Source organism: Gopherus evgoodei, chromosome 1, assembly GCF_007399415.2.
Source record: "Gopherus evgoodei ecotype Sinaloan lineage chromosome 1, rGopEvg1_v1.p, whole genome shotgun sequence".
Lineage (NCBI taxonomy): Eukaryota > Metazoa > Chordata > Testudines > Testudinidae > Gopherus > Gopherus evgoodei.
The window spans coordinates 342,625,904-342,642,911 of NC_044322.1; the positions used below are offsets into that span (position 1 = coordinate 342,625,904).

Sequence of the window (17,008 nt, forward strand, 5' to 3'; positions counted from 1 at the left end):
GAGCTGAAAATGTGTGCAAGACCTTTCAAACCATAGAAATGCCCATAGACACTGATTACCTGTTGGGCAGGGAACTAGGACTGCAAGACTATGGCCTGGTCTACATTGGTGGAGGGGGGCGGGAGGATCGTTCTAAGTTACACAACTTCAGCTTCGTGAATAATGTAGCTGAAGTCGACGTACTTATATCGACTTATTGTGGTGTCTTCACTACAGTGAGTCGACTGCTTCCGCTCCCCCGTCGACTCTGCCTGTGCCTCTCACCAAGTGGGAGTACAGGAGTCAACAGGAGAATGCTCGAGGATCGATTTATCGCGTCTAGACTAGACACAATAAATCGATCCCCGCTGGATCAATCGCTGCCTGCCGATCCAGCTGGTAGTTAAGACATACTCTGGGTGGCAACCACTATAGTAACCCTGGGGTTGAGACTCCTGGACAAGGCCTTCACCCATGGAACCACCATCTGACCTTCACTACCACATGAGACCAGAGAAACCACTGAGCCCTGGTCCTGCTGGCTGGCACAGGCACAGGCACTACCATCCTCCAAACAGCAGGAGCTCCCTTTTTCCATAACAAGCTGCAAGCCTGTTGTGCCTTGTTTAAGCTCCCCAGTCCCTCTGCACTTTCCTGATTACCTCCCGCCATAATTCATCACCTCTTGAGGTGCCTGTACTGAGTTCTTGTGCCCATTCTGCTACTTGGGTGTGTTTAGGGTTGCCAACCCTCCAGTATTGTCTTGGAGTCTCCTGGAATTAAAGATTAATCTTTAATTAAAGATAATGTCGTGATGAAATCTCCAGGAATTCGTCCAACCACAGTTGGTAACGCTAGGTCTGTTGGATGATACTAAATATCAGCACTACTGGTATTTTGCTGTGTAATCAATGTATGGTGAATCTTCCGCTCAATACGATAATGATATACTATCGGGCTACTTGTAATCCCCCTTGCACTGTTTGTCTTTACAGGGACAGCTTCGTAGGAAGTTGAATGTCTGGCACATAGTAAAACATGTTCTACAGCGAAAATGAATTCATTCTCTTTTTACAACTCACATGTCAAATTATAAAACACTCCATGTCTGCCTTAGAGGGTATTGCAATGTGATCTCCCCTTGAACTGTGGTGGTGTATGTGTGTGAGCCTGAGCCATGTTAACAAAAAAACTGGGTGCATTTTAATACGTAGCTTTTGTTTTGTTTGTGTAGGCCATCTGGATTGTTGCTTTTGTGGCCTCTGTTTTCCTGGGACTTGACTATGGCTTGCTTACTGCTGTGGCGTTTGCAATGATAACCGTTATTTACAGAACACAAAGGTCAGACTTTTTCCCCTCTTTCTCAGAATCAGGGCTTTGTGGTGGATTTTTGTTTCCTTTTTTAAAGGGAATGAAATAAAAACAGAAGTCCCATTTCATGAATACAGTAGAATCTGCTTAATTGGGTCATCCAGAGGGTGTCCCAGTCCAGTTCTGTTGCTTCAACCACAGAATGTACATAAAAGACAGCAGTTAACGTCTACAAATGCTATTCTAAATGAAACCCCAGGAATATGCAGATTCTGTTTCATTTTTAATCTGTATTTGATCATTTTTTATTAAAGCCCTAGAGCTCAGAATTTCAGACTTGTTTAATGCCTGGCATTTGTCAAGTGCATAAATTGCATGCTAAGACTGGCCCAGTTAAGCAGAAGTCACTTATGTGTTAGTATTTGATGGGAGATGTCCCAGTGGGGGCAATGTTGGGTCAGTTCTGGTCCAATGTTAGGTCAGTTTTGGACCCACATAATATATGTTGTATATACTCAGTCATAAGCTGTTTCGTTTATAAGCCTATTCCCCCCAAGATGGATAAGTAAAAATGGAAATTTTTTATAACCCATTCATAAACCGACCCTATAATTCAGGGGTCGTCAATCTTTGGCTCCCGGGCCATCAAGATAAGCCGGTGGGCCGAGACGGTTTGTTTATCTTGAGCGTCCGCAGGCACGGAGATAAACCTAAGTAAACAAAGTGTCCCAGTGCGCCAGCGGCTTACCTGTGGGGAAATTTCGGGGGTGAAGGGGGGAGAAGCTGGGGGTCAGGGGAGTAACCTCTGTGACTACTCTTCACATGACCCCATCCCTAGCCCGGACCCCCACACTCTCCCCATTCCATTCCTTCCCACCTTATCTGGGGAGAGCCAGGGGAGGATGTCTCTGGCCTGGCCAGAGTTGCTCCAGCAGGCTGGGCAGCGCAGCCACAGCCTGCTCCAGTGGGTGTGGCTGCAGCCTGCCAGCTCTGGAGCTGCAGCTGCTTTGGAGGCTGGGGGGAGAGCAGTGTGACCAGAAGCGGAGAGACTCTGGCCCCGCCTCTTCCCTTCCGGCTCTGCTGGCTGTGCTGCCTCTCTTTGTTTCTTCTGTTGCGGGGAGGGGCTGTGTCCTACCTCTCAGTCTCTATATTCGTTCGTAAGACAACCCCCTTCTCTGATGCTTCCATTTTTTACTAAAACAATTTTGCTTATGAATGAGTATATACAGTAGTTAATTCCCTGGGAGCTGAGTGTTCAGCATCTTACAGAATCAGGTCCTTCCCTCTGAGAAGCAGGATGTTTCTTTGAAACGGTGGCCCAAGTACTCTGCTAGTGTGAGCTGGCATAGCTCCATTGTAGTCAATGAAGCTGTGCCAACTTACACCAGAAGAGAATTTAGCCCTGTAGCTTTCGCTGGCCAGTTGCAGCAGTTGGCCCACCCAACTGGTGTCCCTCTGTTGGTGATCATCAGATAGGCTGGGATATTTTTCCAAATGCCCTTTTTATTAAAAAAGACTTAGTTTGATTCATGGTTTAATCAGCACATGGCACCTTTATTATGTTCTTGCTATAAACTTCCTCAAAGCATGTTTTGATTAGTCTGTTCAGACACTGCACTAAAATACAGTAGCCATATCTGGTGTAGGTTCAAAGCTGTTTTTTTAATGTGTGTTCTTCTCTAATCTGTGAACTGTAATATTGAGACCATATATATCCATTTCTCTCCAGTCCACAGTACAGAATCTTGGGTCAGATTCCTAACACAGACATTTACAGTGACGTGGAACAGTATGAAGAGGTAGGAATGTGTTTTCCTGTATTAAATTATTATTATGAAATTGCTGTTATAGAACATAGTCAGATTCCTGGAATGGCTGAACAGTCTTAACGCTGTAATTTTATGCATAGTGGTGAGAGCCTCCTGCTGTGAAACTAGCTGCTCTTACATTCTTCTATGCTAAGGTTACACTGTGGGGAAACAAACTTACTTCGCTTTAATAATATGCACCATTTTGTTTCAGATTTTAGTGCTTTTATAAATGTGCACATTCCCCTGTGGTTTGAATTGCAGGGTATTGCATGACAAGTTCTGGTGCAAAGACCACCTATAATAGAGGTCTTTGTGCAGCACTTGATCTACTAATTGATTGCTTAGTTTAAGATTCTAGGGTAAGTACCATTTATATAAGTACCATTACTAATACCAGAGCTGTATGTGAACCCATTCAGGGTGAGCTCCACTAGTCGCTTTAGCTATATTAATGAAAACCTACAGAACCAAAGACCTAATGTAGTCTATTTTTATTAGAGCTGGGCAAGAGGGTCACAGTGGAGAACTTCATTCTATGAACTCTACCTCTCAGTTATCCATGACGAGCCTTATTTTCACAAACATATTTATTATTTGATGAATGATTTCTGTGAGCATAATGTCACTTTCTGGCTTACACTCAAGGCTGTTTTGTATCTGCTGTGTATGCTGTATGAAGTCACCGAAGTTGCATAGTATTGCTTCTGCTCTTGGAGAATGTCTCCCAAACTTTCAAGGAGCTTTCAAGGTGGTTGCACAAACACTTCTGGAGCTAGTACTTCTGCAGTATTTATGTACTTGCACGAGTGCTTGCATCACTTTTTTGTTTCCTTTTCATAAACATTTTTAGGAACACCATTTTGTTGGCAAAAAGAGGATATAAATTTACTGTTTTGTATTCAAACATTGGCCAGGAATTTTTGCAATCTTTGCCCAGCTGTCATCAAGGGAGCTGCTTTTTGAAAGGTCCATATGCCCACATCACTAAGTGTCTGTCTCCTACAAACCTGCATTGAAAAGAATGATGCTGAAATCCTAAAGCACTGTTGCCACCGGAAGTTATGCTTTGAACAGTGTGACAAGAAGATGTCTGTGGGTGTGCTGATATCCACACAGACTAGTCCCATATCACTGCTGTGCTAAATATATTAGGTATTCCCTCCCCTAGGGTTTCTAACTCTGTTGTAAACATGCTTAGGCTATGTGTGGCATGCCAGACCTCTGCATTGGGCCAGAGCATTTCAGTTTAAAGTGTCGGAGCTTCTTCTATTAGTGGCTCTGCATAGTCACGCTTATGGGTAACATGTCACCTGGTGCTACCTAACTGCTGCTTGAGCATTGCCCATTAGAGTGCACATGCACCCTCTCCTACTCCTCTCTCAAGCGATTCCAAATATTCTGACTTTAGTATTCTTTTTAGTACAAGGTAGTCTTTAAATCTAGAGTTCAGTCTAGGTTGTAAGGTTGGTTCTGTGTATTGGCAGAACCAAAGAGGAGGCTGGGTTTTCAGAGATGTGCTTTGTGCCCAACTGTCTTCCTGGCATCGCGCAACCATTTTAGATGCCTTAGGTGCATGGGGTAAGGCCACACTCCTGGGAGTTCTATTTGCCAGAGTGCTCTGTCATGCCCAGAGCCCACAAGGAGAAACGGAACAGACTGCAGGTACTTCTAGGCTGTCTAATGGTTCCAAGATCTTTGTCGGTGATGGCTCCTTCTGTTAAAGCTGTCAAGCTTCAGAGGCACTGTTCGTGGGGAAAAAAAGGCTAACTGCTTAAGAAACTTCGAGCCACGTCGGCACCAAATGTATCTGTTCTGGAGAAGATGGCCCCTGTTAGCAGTGCCAGATATCACTGTTTGTTTGTATCTGTCCAATTCTGACATGGCCTCTGCAGTTCTGTCTCTGAAATCCAAGTCAGTTCTGTTTTCCCCTTTGAAGACCAGAGGTGCAGAGCCGAGTATTTCTCTGAATCCAGTACTCCCCAGGTCTGTTGGGCAAGCTCTTTCCTCCTGTTTCAGGACCATCCTCAGTTCCAAAGTTGTCCTTTTACTGTGGTGGTGGATGTTTATGAGCTTTCCTCAGATCAGAGTGAGGATGATGAGAGAGACTTTGTCAGTGTTCGCAATTTGTACCCTCTTCACCTGAAAAGAGCAGAGAAAATTGTTAATCTTTCTCTAGATCCATGTATGCATCTTCTTCCCAAGATTCCTACAGGATCTCCAGGCCGATCTTTCTCACCTCTTGTTTCTCTTCACCCTCCTGGTCTGTTGCTGTCTCCAGTGAGATCCATAGTGGATCCGAGATCAGAGCCTCCAAGGAGGCTAGAGGAAGAATTAAGAAACCTGATTTATCACCGTTCTTGACTGTTCAGCCAGGGTTTCCTCACTCCTTTGCTGGAGGCTTAAGCAGATACTCTGCATACAAATGAGTCTATTTCTCTTATCCCAGACCAGAAAGAGGATTTCACTGTTAAGCAGATGAGGCCAGCACTTGGGAAGGCCCTGTGGGTGATACTAGGGCAGCACGTGGACAATGACTTAAAATGATTCTTTATGCTTGAGTGTCAACAGGGTACTCAGGGTGGCATAAAAGAAGCTTTGGGCCCTGCCTTAAGGAGCTTGCAAGCCACTGTAGATTCCCATCTCAGAAAAGGCTAGCACAGCTCCTACCGCTCAGGCACAGAGGATGTTCTGTTGATAAGGCTGCTGCCTACAAGTAAGGATCTTCTGGATTCAGGTCTCAGCTGGATGCTTGCTCAGCTGGATGGTGCAAATGGCAAAGTGGTATCTGCAAAGCCAACGTATCTGGACATGCTCCACAAATGGTGGCCTCCGCATGGCGTGACATCACACTCACCGTACATGTGAGGTCATGCTCTGTGGAGGCTGCCATTTTGTAGGTCAGAATGGTGGTCTCCTGTTTTTGGAGCAGGGCAAGATGTTTGGAGCAGGGCAAGGTGTTCAGGGGCGGACAGCATCATCTCATGGGACGAATCTGGCCCGTTGAACCCGTGACCCCATTTTATGATGGGGCTACCCCATTTGGGGTTGCAGCACACTGTGTGAGAACCCCCTCATATAGCCTCCACTCAGAACATTAATCAGCATTGTGGGGGCTACACATGTGCTTCAGCAGGCACTGTGTGGAGAAGGTTCTACCATTAGGTAGCACCAAACGGCACTTTATCCATAAGTGGGAATACGCAGAGTCACCTCAGAGAATGGTTTCAAGTGAGTAACCTTCATTGCCAGGTGCCTGTGTAAACAGTTGTGAATCTGCTTTCAAGGGGATTTTATTAACAATATCAAAGCAGTAACCAAATGAGGGGGGGGAGGTTTTCCTTAAGAACATTTAAAAACAAAGTACTTTTAAAACATACAAATCTGAGATCAGGTTACTGTGTTTTCCATTTTTGTCACTGAGGACACCATGAAGTAGATCAAGAAAGGAAGAAATAAATAATAATTGGAAAAGTATCAATAAAATCAGTGGGGAAGAAGGAGAAGAGAAGCATTTATAGAACTGCATGATTTCCTGATATTAAATAATACCTAGTGTTCATAGCAACGTTAGATTTAATTCGATTTTAAATTATTTTCTTTCATTGTTAAAAATATAAATGCAAATATTATGTGATACTGATCTCACTCAGTATTTTATTGTATTACAACTATTGGAAGGTCCTAATTTACTTTCCATACAGGATCCCGGGTGGGAGTATATTTCCCTTTATTTGCAGCATGCTACCCATCATTCACGCTGTTCCATGGCTGTTCTAGAGACAACAGTACCATTGGTATGGGTGACATTCAGTGACATCCACATGTGCAGTGGGAAGTTGGCTTATGTTGCGTATTCTTTGGTTCGGTCAATGAATATTTGTGATCATTCTTGTGACTGTGTATGTGGCAGAAATATAAATGTGTACTTTCCTTCCAGAATAAATAGCACTTAATTTCATGTATTGTAACATTTCTTTCCTTAGGTGAAAGAATATCCTGGAATAAAAATATTCCAGGCCAATGCATCCCTCTATTTTGCCAATAGTGAATTGTATGCAAGTGCGCTGAAGAAAAAGGTGAGTAAAATCAATTCCTTAGTATTTTCTCCCCTCTTGAAATAGTGAACTGGTCTCTGAAAAGCTTTAAGGTTAATTCTTTTGTGCATCATCTTTCAGCTCTATTGACAAAGTCTCTTCCCCACCTTATATGAACTGGGATTTCCTAGGGGGGTGAATATGAAATTTACTTGTAGTTTGATTCTGTGAAGGGCACTGCATACAAATTATCTACATATACACATTACTTCACCCACCACCAAAATGCTGCCATATTTGGTGGGGAGGGGTTTAACACCAATAACGTGTATATTTAAGGGATAAAACTGCATTGGCAGGGAATGATACACATACTAATCTCTCAAACATTTTTCTGTAGCTTCCATGATGAATCTTATACAGTTGAGGTGGGTGGTGCTTGTTTTCACGAAGCAAATGGCATTGACGTTTTATATTTGAAAGTATTTCCCCCCTATAAATCTCTCACTCAATCAGTGTTCTGTTGAAATTTGTCACTATCTGATCTAGAAAAGGATTGTGGTTCAAATTTCCACCTCATCGTTGTATTAACATGCTGATTCCAAAGATTACTACTGCTTTCTTCGTACATTTCCCCTTTAAGGAAAGTTTATAATGTAATCATGTTATAATATGTTAAGGTGATGAATTTGACCTTTGAATAAGTAACATGATGGTCCTAACAAGTTGAACCTCATTTGATTATGCCTTTCCTTATGTGGTAGACTGGAGTTGATCCATGTGCTGTATTGGCAGCAAAGAAAAAAGCCCAGAAAAGGCATGCCAAGGAACTAAAGCAGACAAATGAACAGAGGAAGAAAGCAGTCTTGAAGCTTGTGAGTGCCAGAGTAAATACTTGCCTTTTGTCCGCCCAATCTAGCAAGTTATCTTATTGTATTGGCTCTTTATGCATCATTTATACAAGAATGTTACTTGAAACAGGAAGGCTTAGAAATGTGTGTTGTGCAGCATAGACTGTTTTTGTTAGAAAACTACATCAAAAAAGGGAATGTCACTCAGACTTGTTTTAGAGAATTCTCTAAAACAGGGCTTAGTGAGATCTAGGAACAGATGAACTGCCATCCTGGATCAGACCTAAGATCCATCTAGTCCAGTCTCCTGTCTGATAATGGCCAGAGGCTTTAGAGAAACTTGTAGAAATTTCACGGTAGGCAGATTTGGGCTTATCTGAGCTGATGTGGGCTAATCTGAATAACTCAAAGTAATAACCTGTTTAAATATAAATATTTCCATTTCTGCATACAAGAATGACTTATTGATTTGGTTAACAGAAAAAGGGGGATCTGATGAAAAGCAGAGTGTGATGACAAGGACTGTCTGAAACTTGTGCCTATTCTCTGTGAGAGCTGTTAGATGCTCAGTGCTTTTGAAAATCAGGCGGGTGCCTAACTATGGGATCAAGAGCCTAATTGTAGTGTGAAGAGTTAGATCACAGAACCCCCCTTGGGAGCTGCCACCTGATGTGCCAAGACTACCTCTACTCCTGCCTTCCCTGCCAGCTCGGGACCCCAGCACCCTGTCTTGCTGAGCCAGACACTCCCATCTGCTCCATTAAAGACCCAGGGTCTGAATTACTTGCCCCAAAGCTGCAGGTTTACCTGAAAGCAGCTAACAGAAGTGTTCTTGTCTTTAACACTCGGATGTCCAACTCCCAATGGGGTCTAAACCCAAATAAATCTGTTTTACCTTGTATAAAGCTTATGCAGGGTAAATTTATAAATTTTTCGTCCTCAATAACACTGATAGAGAGAGATACACAGTTGTTTGCTCCCCCAGGTATTAATACATACTCTGAGTTAATAAGTAAAAAGTGATTTTCTTAAGTACAGAAAGTAGGATTTTAAGTGGTTCCAAGTAGTAACAGACAGAACAAAGTCACCAAGCAAAATAAAATAAAATTAAAAAGCGCAAATCTCTGTCTAATCAAACTGAATACAGATAATCTCACCCTCAGAGATGCTTCAGTGAGGTTTTTTTTTCCCCTCAGACTGGACACCTTCCAGGCCTGGGCACAATTCTTTCCCCTGGTACAGCTCTTGTTCCAGCTCAGGTGGCAGCTAGGGGATTCTTCATGATGACTCCTCTCCTGCTTTGTTCTGTCCCACCCCTTTATATATCTTTTGCATAAGGCGTGAATCCTTTTGGATTCCAGTTCAGGTGACATGATCACATGTCACTGCAAAACTTCATTGCCCACTTGCCAGCACACACATATACAGGAAGACTTACAGGTAAAACACACCCAACTGCAGACAATTGTCGTGGTTAATGGGAGTCATCAAGATTCCAAACCACCATTAATGGCCCACACTTTGCATAATTACAATAGGCCCTCACAGTTCTAGTTCATATTTCTAGTTTCAGATACAAGAGTGGTACATTTATACAAATAGGAGGAACACACTCAGTAGATTATAAGTTTTGTAATGATACCTTACAAGAGACCTTTTGCATGAAGCATATTCCAGTTTCATTATATTCACTCATTAGCATATTTTTATAAAACCATATAGAGTGCAGCGTCACATGTAGGCTCTTATTTTTTAAGATTTTGGCCCTAGAGATTTTTATTCCTGAATATGTGTGTTATAGCAGAATGAGTTGCTCATGGCACTGCCGGGCCAGTGTGGTTATTTCCATTGCCAGAGAGGAGAAAATGCTGATGTAAGTTTTTGAATGAAAACTGTAACTCACTGTGACGTCATGTCTTAGATCTACTTGAACTTGCTACGTACAATTGGCATGTATAGAGAAGGTGGGGGAGGGCTAGGTCTAAGTTCAGGTATAAATCCTGTGAACGTAAACACGTAGGAGAGTGGATTGAAGTAACTGGATATTAGGAAGTTTAGACTTGAAATTAGACGAAGGTTTCTAACCATTAGGGGAGTGAAGTTTTGGAACAGCCTTCCGAGGGAAGTAGTGGGGGCAAAAGACTTATCTGGCTTCAAGACTAAACTTGATAAGTATATGGAGGGGATGTTATGATGGGATAGTTTAATTTGGGCAATTGATCTTGGATTATCACCAGATAAGTCTGCTCAGTGGTTTGCGGGGAGATGTTGGATGGGATGGGATGGGAACTGAGTTACTGCAGAGAATTCCTTCTTGGGTGCTGGCGGGTGAGTCTTGCCCGCATGCTCAGGGTTTAGCTGATCGCCATATTTGGGGTCGGGAAGGAATTTTCCTCCAGGGCGGATTGGCAGGGGCCCCGGAGGTTTTTCGCCTTCCTCTGCAGCGTGGGGCATGGGTCGCGTGCTGGTGGATTCTCTGCAGTTTGAGGTCTTCAAACCAGTTTTGAGGATTTCAATAACTCAGTCCTGGGTTAGGGGTTGTTATAAAAGTGGATGGGTAGGGTTCTGTGGCCTGCCTTGTGCAGGAGGTCAGACTAGATGATCATATTGGTCCCTTCTGACCTATGAGTCTATGAGAAGCCATAGACCTTATCAGAGGCTGAAGGAAGCTTGTGGAAAAATCATTATTGCAAGTGTATCTACTTGTCATTAAGCTCTTGAGTTTTATCTTCTCTTATAGACTAATGACCTGGAAACAAGCGTAAAACACGAGGTAATTAATGATGAGCTACCTCTAAATGGAAAATCTGCAGATGCTAATGCACAAGGCACATCTCCTGATGAACTTGAACACTTTATGGAGCCAATGACAAATGTTCACTGTATAATTTTGGACTTGACACCAGTGAACTTTGTGGATTCAGTTGGAGCAAAAATGTTAAAATCAGTAAGTAGTATCTTTCATATTCCCTCCACCAAAATACATGTCATGTCTTTTGCAGGGCACTAAGAGGGCCATTCCAGATGATCTTGCATCAAACTCTAATTACTACAGGTTTTAACTTTCACCTTTGATGCTAAGTTCTTGCTGCTATACTGGGGAACGTGTGATCATCTTGTGCAACTCTCAAGTCAAGTTAAACTACAAGTGCCTGTGTAAAAGCTATAGGGGTGGAAGAGGCAGAAGATAATGCTGTGCAAGAGTCATTTTAAAAGAGAAATAACCGTTAAGCAGCTGAACAGCTTTTTAAAAAATGTATTTTGTCTTATACCAGTGAAATTGTGATATGTACAAAGGTATTTCTACAGATTAAACCTCCATTTAAACTTCTGCAGGTTATAAAAGAATATGAAGAAGTTGGCGTTTTTGTGTGTATAGCTGGCTGCAGTGGTAAGTTGTAGAGTTTTGGCGGGATTCAGGTGGGGTTGGCATCCATCCATGGATTTTGTATTGCCAGCCATCACTGTAGGGTCTGAGTGTCTTCTGCATTTGAAAAAAATACTGGTTTGAGAGGAGAATCAGGACCTAGTCCACCAGGCCATGACTGGTGCCAGAGTAAAATGCTGATTTAGCAAGTTCTTCAAAGGCTTGATCCTGCTCCCACTGACTTGAATAGCCCTAAACATGTGACTTCAATGGGACACCTTGTATATGCTTCAAGTTAGGAGCATGCTTAAGTACCTTGCTGAATCGGACCTAACTCACTGTTATAGTCAGTGGGGTCACACCGTTGTGCGAGGAGAATCAGGTGCAATAATGTTTCTGATTTCTGACATCTGGAAGTTTATCATTGTCCCCCGAGACTGATAACGGTATATTATGGCTGGATGAAGATGTGCCAGTATACACACAAATACATCTTTAACTGGAAATCTACTCAGCTGTACATTTAAATCTGGTGTATTTTACCTATAGCATTATTGGCTTGCATCTTTTGTCTCAAATCTGTTTTGAACAGAAAAACTTGAGACTGGGAAAGCTACACGCTATCTCCCTCCCCCTTAAACAAAAATATAAGGCATGAGATACATGTACGCCATGGTTACAGTTTAATATATTTGCTTTACAGGCCCTGTTATGGATGATCTGACTCGACTTAATTTTTTTGAAAAATCCACCACCAGAGATTTGCTGTTTCACAGTGTTCACGATGCTGTTCTCTCCTGCCAGCTGAAGGTTGGGTCTGTTCCACAAACTGCCTCAGACCTCTTTGTTAGTAATTCAGAATCACACATGGAGAACTGAAATCTGCATAATTCCATGAGAAAGAGAGACTCTACCAACACTTAATTTGCACAGTATAAACCGAGCATAAGACGCAGAATGCATAAGACGCATTAATGGCCTCATTAATGATATTGACATGCTGTTACCATGTAGGGAAGATTAAAGAACAGAAGCCACCTTCATCTCCTGTGGTTGCTATTCCACCCCTCGACTCCTAGCTGTCTCTCATGTTAGGGGAGTAGCAGGCAGGCCTGCTGCAGAGAATAGCTCCTGCTTCACCTTTGCCTTGCTTTCTGAGAGGCGAGGTTTTATTTGCAGTGGTGCCAGCTGCAGTGCTAGAGGAATACGAGGCTTTGCTGCTCTCCAGTCAGAGTGCCACTGTTCTTCTACGGGTATACTCTACAGAGGTGGGGTAATTTATTTGCTACAGGAATAACGAACAAACGGTTTGCTGCCTTAATATTTTTGAACTGTGCTCTTCCTTACCTGAATCCGGGTGTAACTTAAACCAGCATGCAAACATTTTGTGTGTTGTTGAAAATAATGTACACCGCTACCCCAATATAACACTGTCCTTGGGCGTCAAAAAATCTTACCACGTTATAGGTGAAACCACATTATATCGAACTTGCTTTGATCTGCTGGAGTACGCAGCCCTCCCCCCTCCTCCAAGCACTGCTTTACCATATTCTATCCAAATTCATGTTATATCAGGCCATGTTATATCGGGGTAGAGGGGTATTTTGCTGCGGATAGGATATTGGAACATTCTGATGAGGGTGGGTTAAGTTTTTAGAAACATGGCATTGGAGGATATTGCACTAAGCTGCATATTAGTTCACTTGGATAAAATATTGAAACATCTGGAGTGCAGGTAATGGACAAACTGATATGTCACACACTGTTTTCAGCAAAGTGGGATCTTGCAAAAAAACACCTTTTCTGCAATTACCGATGCAAGGCGGTGTACCACTATCTTAAAGGGTTTTCTTAGTCCGATTCAAAAACTGCTGCCAGTGTGTATATAACGGGTCAGCAACCTGTGGTATGCATGCCAAAGGTGGGATGCTGCTGCCAGCTGGGGTCCTGGCCGCCAGCCCTGGTCAGCCTGCTGCCAGCCTGGATAGACAGAACCTAGGCTGGCAGTGGGCTGAGCGGGGCCGGCAGGCGGAACCTAGGCTGGCAGCGGGCTGAGTGGGGCTGGCAGGCAGAACCTAGGCTGGCAGCTCAGCCTGCTGCTAGTCTGAGGTTCCATCTGCTCTCTGCGCTGCTGGTCTGGCATGCAAAACCTTAAATTAATGAAGACTTGGCACATCGCTTCTCAAAGGTTGCGACCCCTGGTATATAGAGGAGATTCTTGTTCAAAACTATGCCTATCTACTAGCTGGATTTGTGACATTTCATGCTGGTGTCATTAACTGCTGTTTTCTTAAACTGGATGGTACAGACCATATTCCTATTTTTATATTTAACCTGTCTCAATAATGACCACCTCATTCTCAAAATATTCCCCCATTTGGCTGAATTTCAAATCAAACATAATTAGTATATTACTATTCCTGCTAAACAATTCCAGTGCTACAGTTGAGTCACACCTACTAGAAAATAGCAAATTACCACCTAGTAGTAAATGATTTGAGGATAATCTGGTTAAATGGGGTGTTACTAGACTGTCTGAGACAGATGAACCTTCTGCAGTCCCTTTTAAACTGCTACAGGCAGGTAGTCAAGGGCCAAATGTAATTCAGTGTGGAAGAAGAGACCTATTCAGTCATCGACATCATCCTGCTCCCAGTGCAGGCTTGTTTCTGATCCTGCCTTTAAATGCTTTGTACCATGAAGTTTTGCAAAACCTAATATGTATACTTAAATGAATGAAAACTTGTTCAAATTTCAATATTCCCTGACACCAAGGGCAACCCTCCTAAGGCACAGATGTGCTTGAAGTGAAACTCCCTACTCTCTTTTCACTCTAATTTTAATTGCTGTAGCTGATAGAACCCGTCTTGACCCAGCTGTAGTATTTTTTTTAGAGCTGGACTCGAGCATTGTTGAAACTCTTGCACAACGTTCCTGTTTTAAGGATAGCCAAGCTTTCAATTGTTCCTTAACCATAAAATGACTCTTCATATCGTTCCATCATAACAAAGGTTCTGTGCTTTAGGGCAATACAAAGGACTTCCTCCTCTTCTCTGGAAGTACAATTAGGACTGTATTTAGTTGGCTTTATCTATGAGCTATGCTCCTCAGTGCAGAGGAGGTAAGTGCCTTGCCTCTGATCCAGCTGGCAACACAGATGGGCAAAATTTGGCATCAGCAATGAAACTATGATTGGAAATTAAAAAGATTAAGTGAATGTACTAAATGTATCTTGGGAGCATTTTTATTCCAGTGCCAGGGTAAATTTTGTAATTTTAATCTAGCTAACAGTCCTTTTGTATCAACATGCCGTATATATTTTTAGCCATACAGTTTCTTCAGTTAATGTAAAAATTGTCTGTCTTCAACATCCCAAATAAAGAGGGGTTCAGTGACTTGATTTTCTTAATCCTGCAGCACTGCGTTCAGAGACAAAGATTCTTTGTGTATCAGCTACTGGCCATGGTTTTCAAAAGTGACTACTGGCTTTTTCTAACGGGTCCAGCTCTCAATGGGCAGGAGCCCAAGCACTTTCTGACGGTCAGTTGCCTTTAACAGGTGTCAGGTTGGGTGTTCAAATCTCTAATCATGTTGGAAAATCTGAACCAGAAATTTAAGCTATAAAGCTTTTTTGAAAGGATGAGAGATTGCAATAGGAACATAACCTAAGCTCTTCTAAAACATCTGTCCCAAATAATGGACTGAGAGAGTCATCTTTTTAAGTGAGTGGTTACTGCAGTGCTGATGTGCAATTGGGAAGAAGTGCCAGAGGGGTGGGGTGCCCTTCAGAGTCCTTGTGAAAGGGTAGGAGTCTCCTTGCTGACTCTATTAGCAAACCAAGAATGTTTTTAAAGAAAACCCCTCCAAGGGCCTGAGCAATTCATTTACATCCTCCTTAAGTAACACTTACTTGAAATAGGCTTTGACAGTAGGGAAAGAAAATTATAGCTTTTCCCTGCATGTCACTATTTAAGCAAAGCCTGTAGTTTTCCTGAGGAGGGAAACATCCTGTGTGGAATAGTATTTGCTAGCGGAGAGCAGCTGTGTGAAGATATGCCCTCCCTCACAGGAGCCCTGACTCCTTCCTGCTCCATATTCAACTTGCCTTTTGAGTGCTGGTTCAAGCAAGAAGGGACAAGATAGGTGCAGGCCACAGCTTCACTTTTCTTCTAGTGCCAGAAAGTTCCCGAGCAGCCCTGTTTAAGTCTCCATTTAGCCATACACCTGCCAGAGCCCAGCTCTGAGGCAGTGTCCTGACACACCTATGGGTAGGAGCTAGGGATAATGATGGCTTTAGTTTCCCTAAGCCATGCATTCCTTAGAGTGAAGCTGTCTCTGCTAACACAGCAAGACCACATGGATTCCTTGTTAAGGCTGTAGGTGAGTCCACTATCCAGTACTGGAGCCAGTTTTGTACTTTTAAGTGATGTACTAGCCATGATTTTTATTCTTAGGCATATGCCTCCTGCTGCCACTGAGATTAAATTGATAAACTATGACAGACTTTAGCTTAAAGCTGGAACTGATGGTGATGATAATCAAAGTGGACCATCGGCTTTAGAGTTTTTGCTACTTTGCTCTTATGCTTCTGTAGTGGGCTAGCAGTGGTCATTGGTTCTCAGGCAGCATCAGATTGTATTCCCTGCCACCCCCTTCAAAGCATAAATCAAGCAATTGCTGTTTGATGCTGTACTTGGCTTGGCAGGAGACCATTGTTCCCTTCCACCAGCTTTTACACAGCAAGAGGGGAGAGATTTACAACAGAAAGTCTAGAGGAAGAGGGTTACTTAGAAAAACAAACCAACCCTGCATTTTCTTTTACCACATTTGCTCCTGCTTCCTGGTGGGGGCAGCTGCAGGGAGGAGGCAAGAGGCATTGTTATTGAAACCAGCCCCATGTGAAAGCATCAATATGCCACTGCTTCTGCTCTACAGCAAGAATAGTGAGGGAGGACTACAGTGTAGTGGGCAAGACTACTACTGGAGAGCAAGGAAGAGGCTGTGCTTTTTTTTGAAACCAGCCTTTAGTCTAAAACTGGCAGGAACTAACTTCCCAGAACCAGAGTCTATGTTGGGTTAGTTTCATGGGAAAGAATGGGCCCAGAAGACAAGGTTATCTCCAATTATTAAAACTAAATACCTTATCTCCTAGAACTGGAAGGGACCTTGAAAGGTCATTGAGTCCAGCCCCCTGCCTTCACTAGCATGATCAGGAACTGATTTTTGCCCCAGATCCTTAAGTGGTCCCCTCAAGGATTGAACTCACAACCCTGGCTTTAGCAGGCCAATACTCAAACCACTGAGCTATCCCCCTCCCCCCTATACAGTGTACAGTGTACAGTGATAAGGTATGAGTTACCTTATCACTGTACAACATTTTAGTGTTTTAAAAATAGAGACCATAGTCTGCTAAATCCTCTGGCAAAAGCATCCTTTAAAAATGTTTTCAGTCATTTGTTAAACAGTTAATATTTCACATGCTTAAGTACTGTTTTTCCTTTAACACTATCCCTGATTTGCTTCAGCTGCAAGAGTCTTTAGGAGAATGGCCCTGTCTGACCCTTTTAGCTGCTATGAAGGATAACTTGCTTTTTCTTTTTTGGGGGGGAGGAAGGTAGGTTATATATAGCAAGCTGGTGCTGTTTCTGTTGCTGC

General features: G+C 42.9%; 1 protein-coding gene across 2 annotated transcripts in view; it reads left to right on the forward strand.

The window, feature by feature from the left end:
* SLC26A5 (solute carrier family 26 member 5) overlaps positions 1-16,534 on the forward strand; it is a 42,389-nt gene extending 25,855 nt beyond the window's left edge. For both annotated transcript variants that reach the window (XM_030554303.1, XM_030554360.1), the window contains 8 exons: positions 1,214-1,320; positions 3,020-3,089; positions 7,085-7,177; positions 7,900-8,010; positions 10,727-10,933; positions 11,323-11,377; positions 12,057-12,163; positions 14,771-16,534. In XM_030554303.1, the coding sequence (XP_030410163.1) occupies positions 1,214-1,320; positions 3,020-3,089; positions 7,085-7,177; positions 7,900-8,010; positions 10,727-10,933; positions 11,323-11,377; positions 12,057-12,163; positions 14,771-14,908 (888 nt within the window). In that variant the 3' untranslated portion in view covers positions 14,909-16,534. The remainder of the gene's footprint in view (positions 1-1,213; positions 1,321-3,019; positions 3,090-7,084; positions 7,178-7,899; positions 8,011-10,726; positions 10,934-11,322; positions 11,378-12,056; positions 12,164-14,770) is intronic.
* The last annotated feature ends 474 nt before the right edge of the window (positions 16,535-17,008 follow it).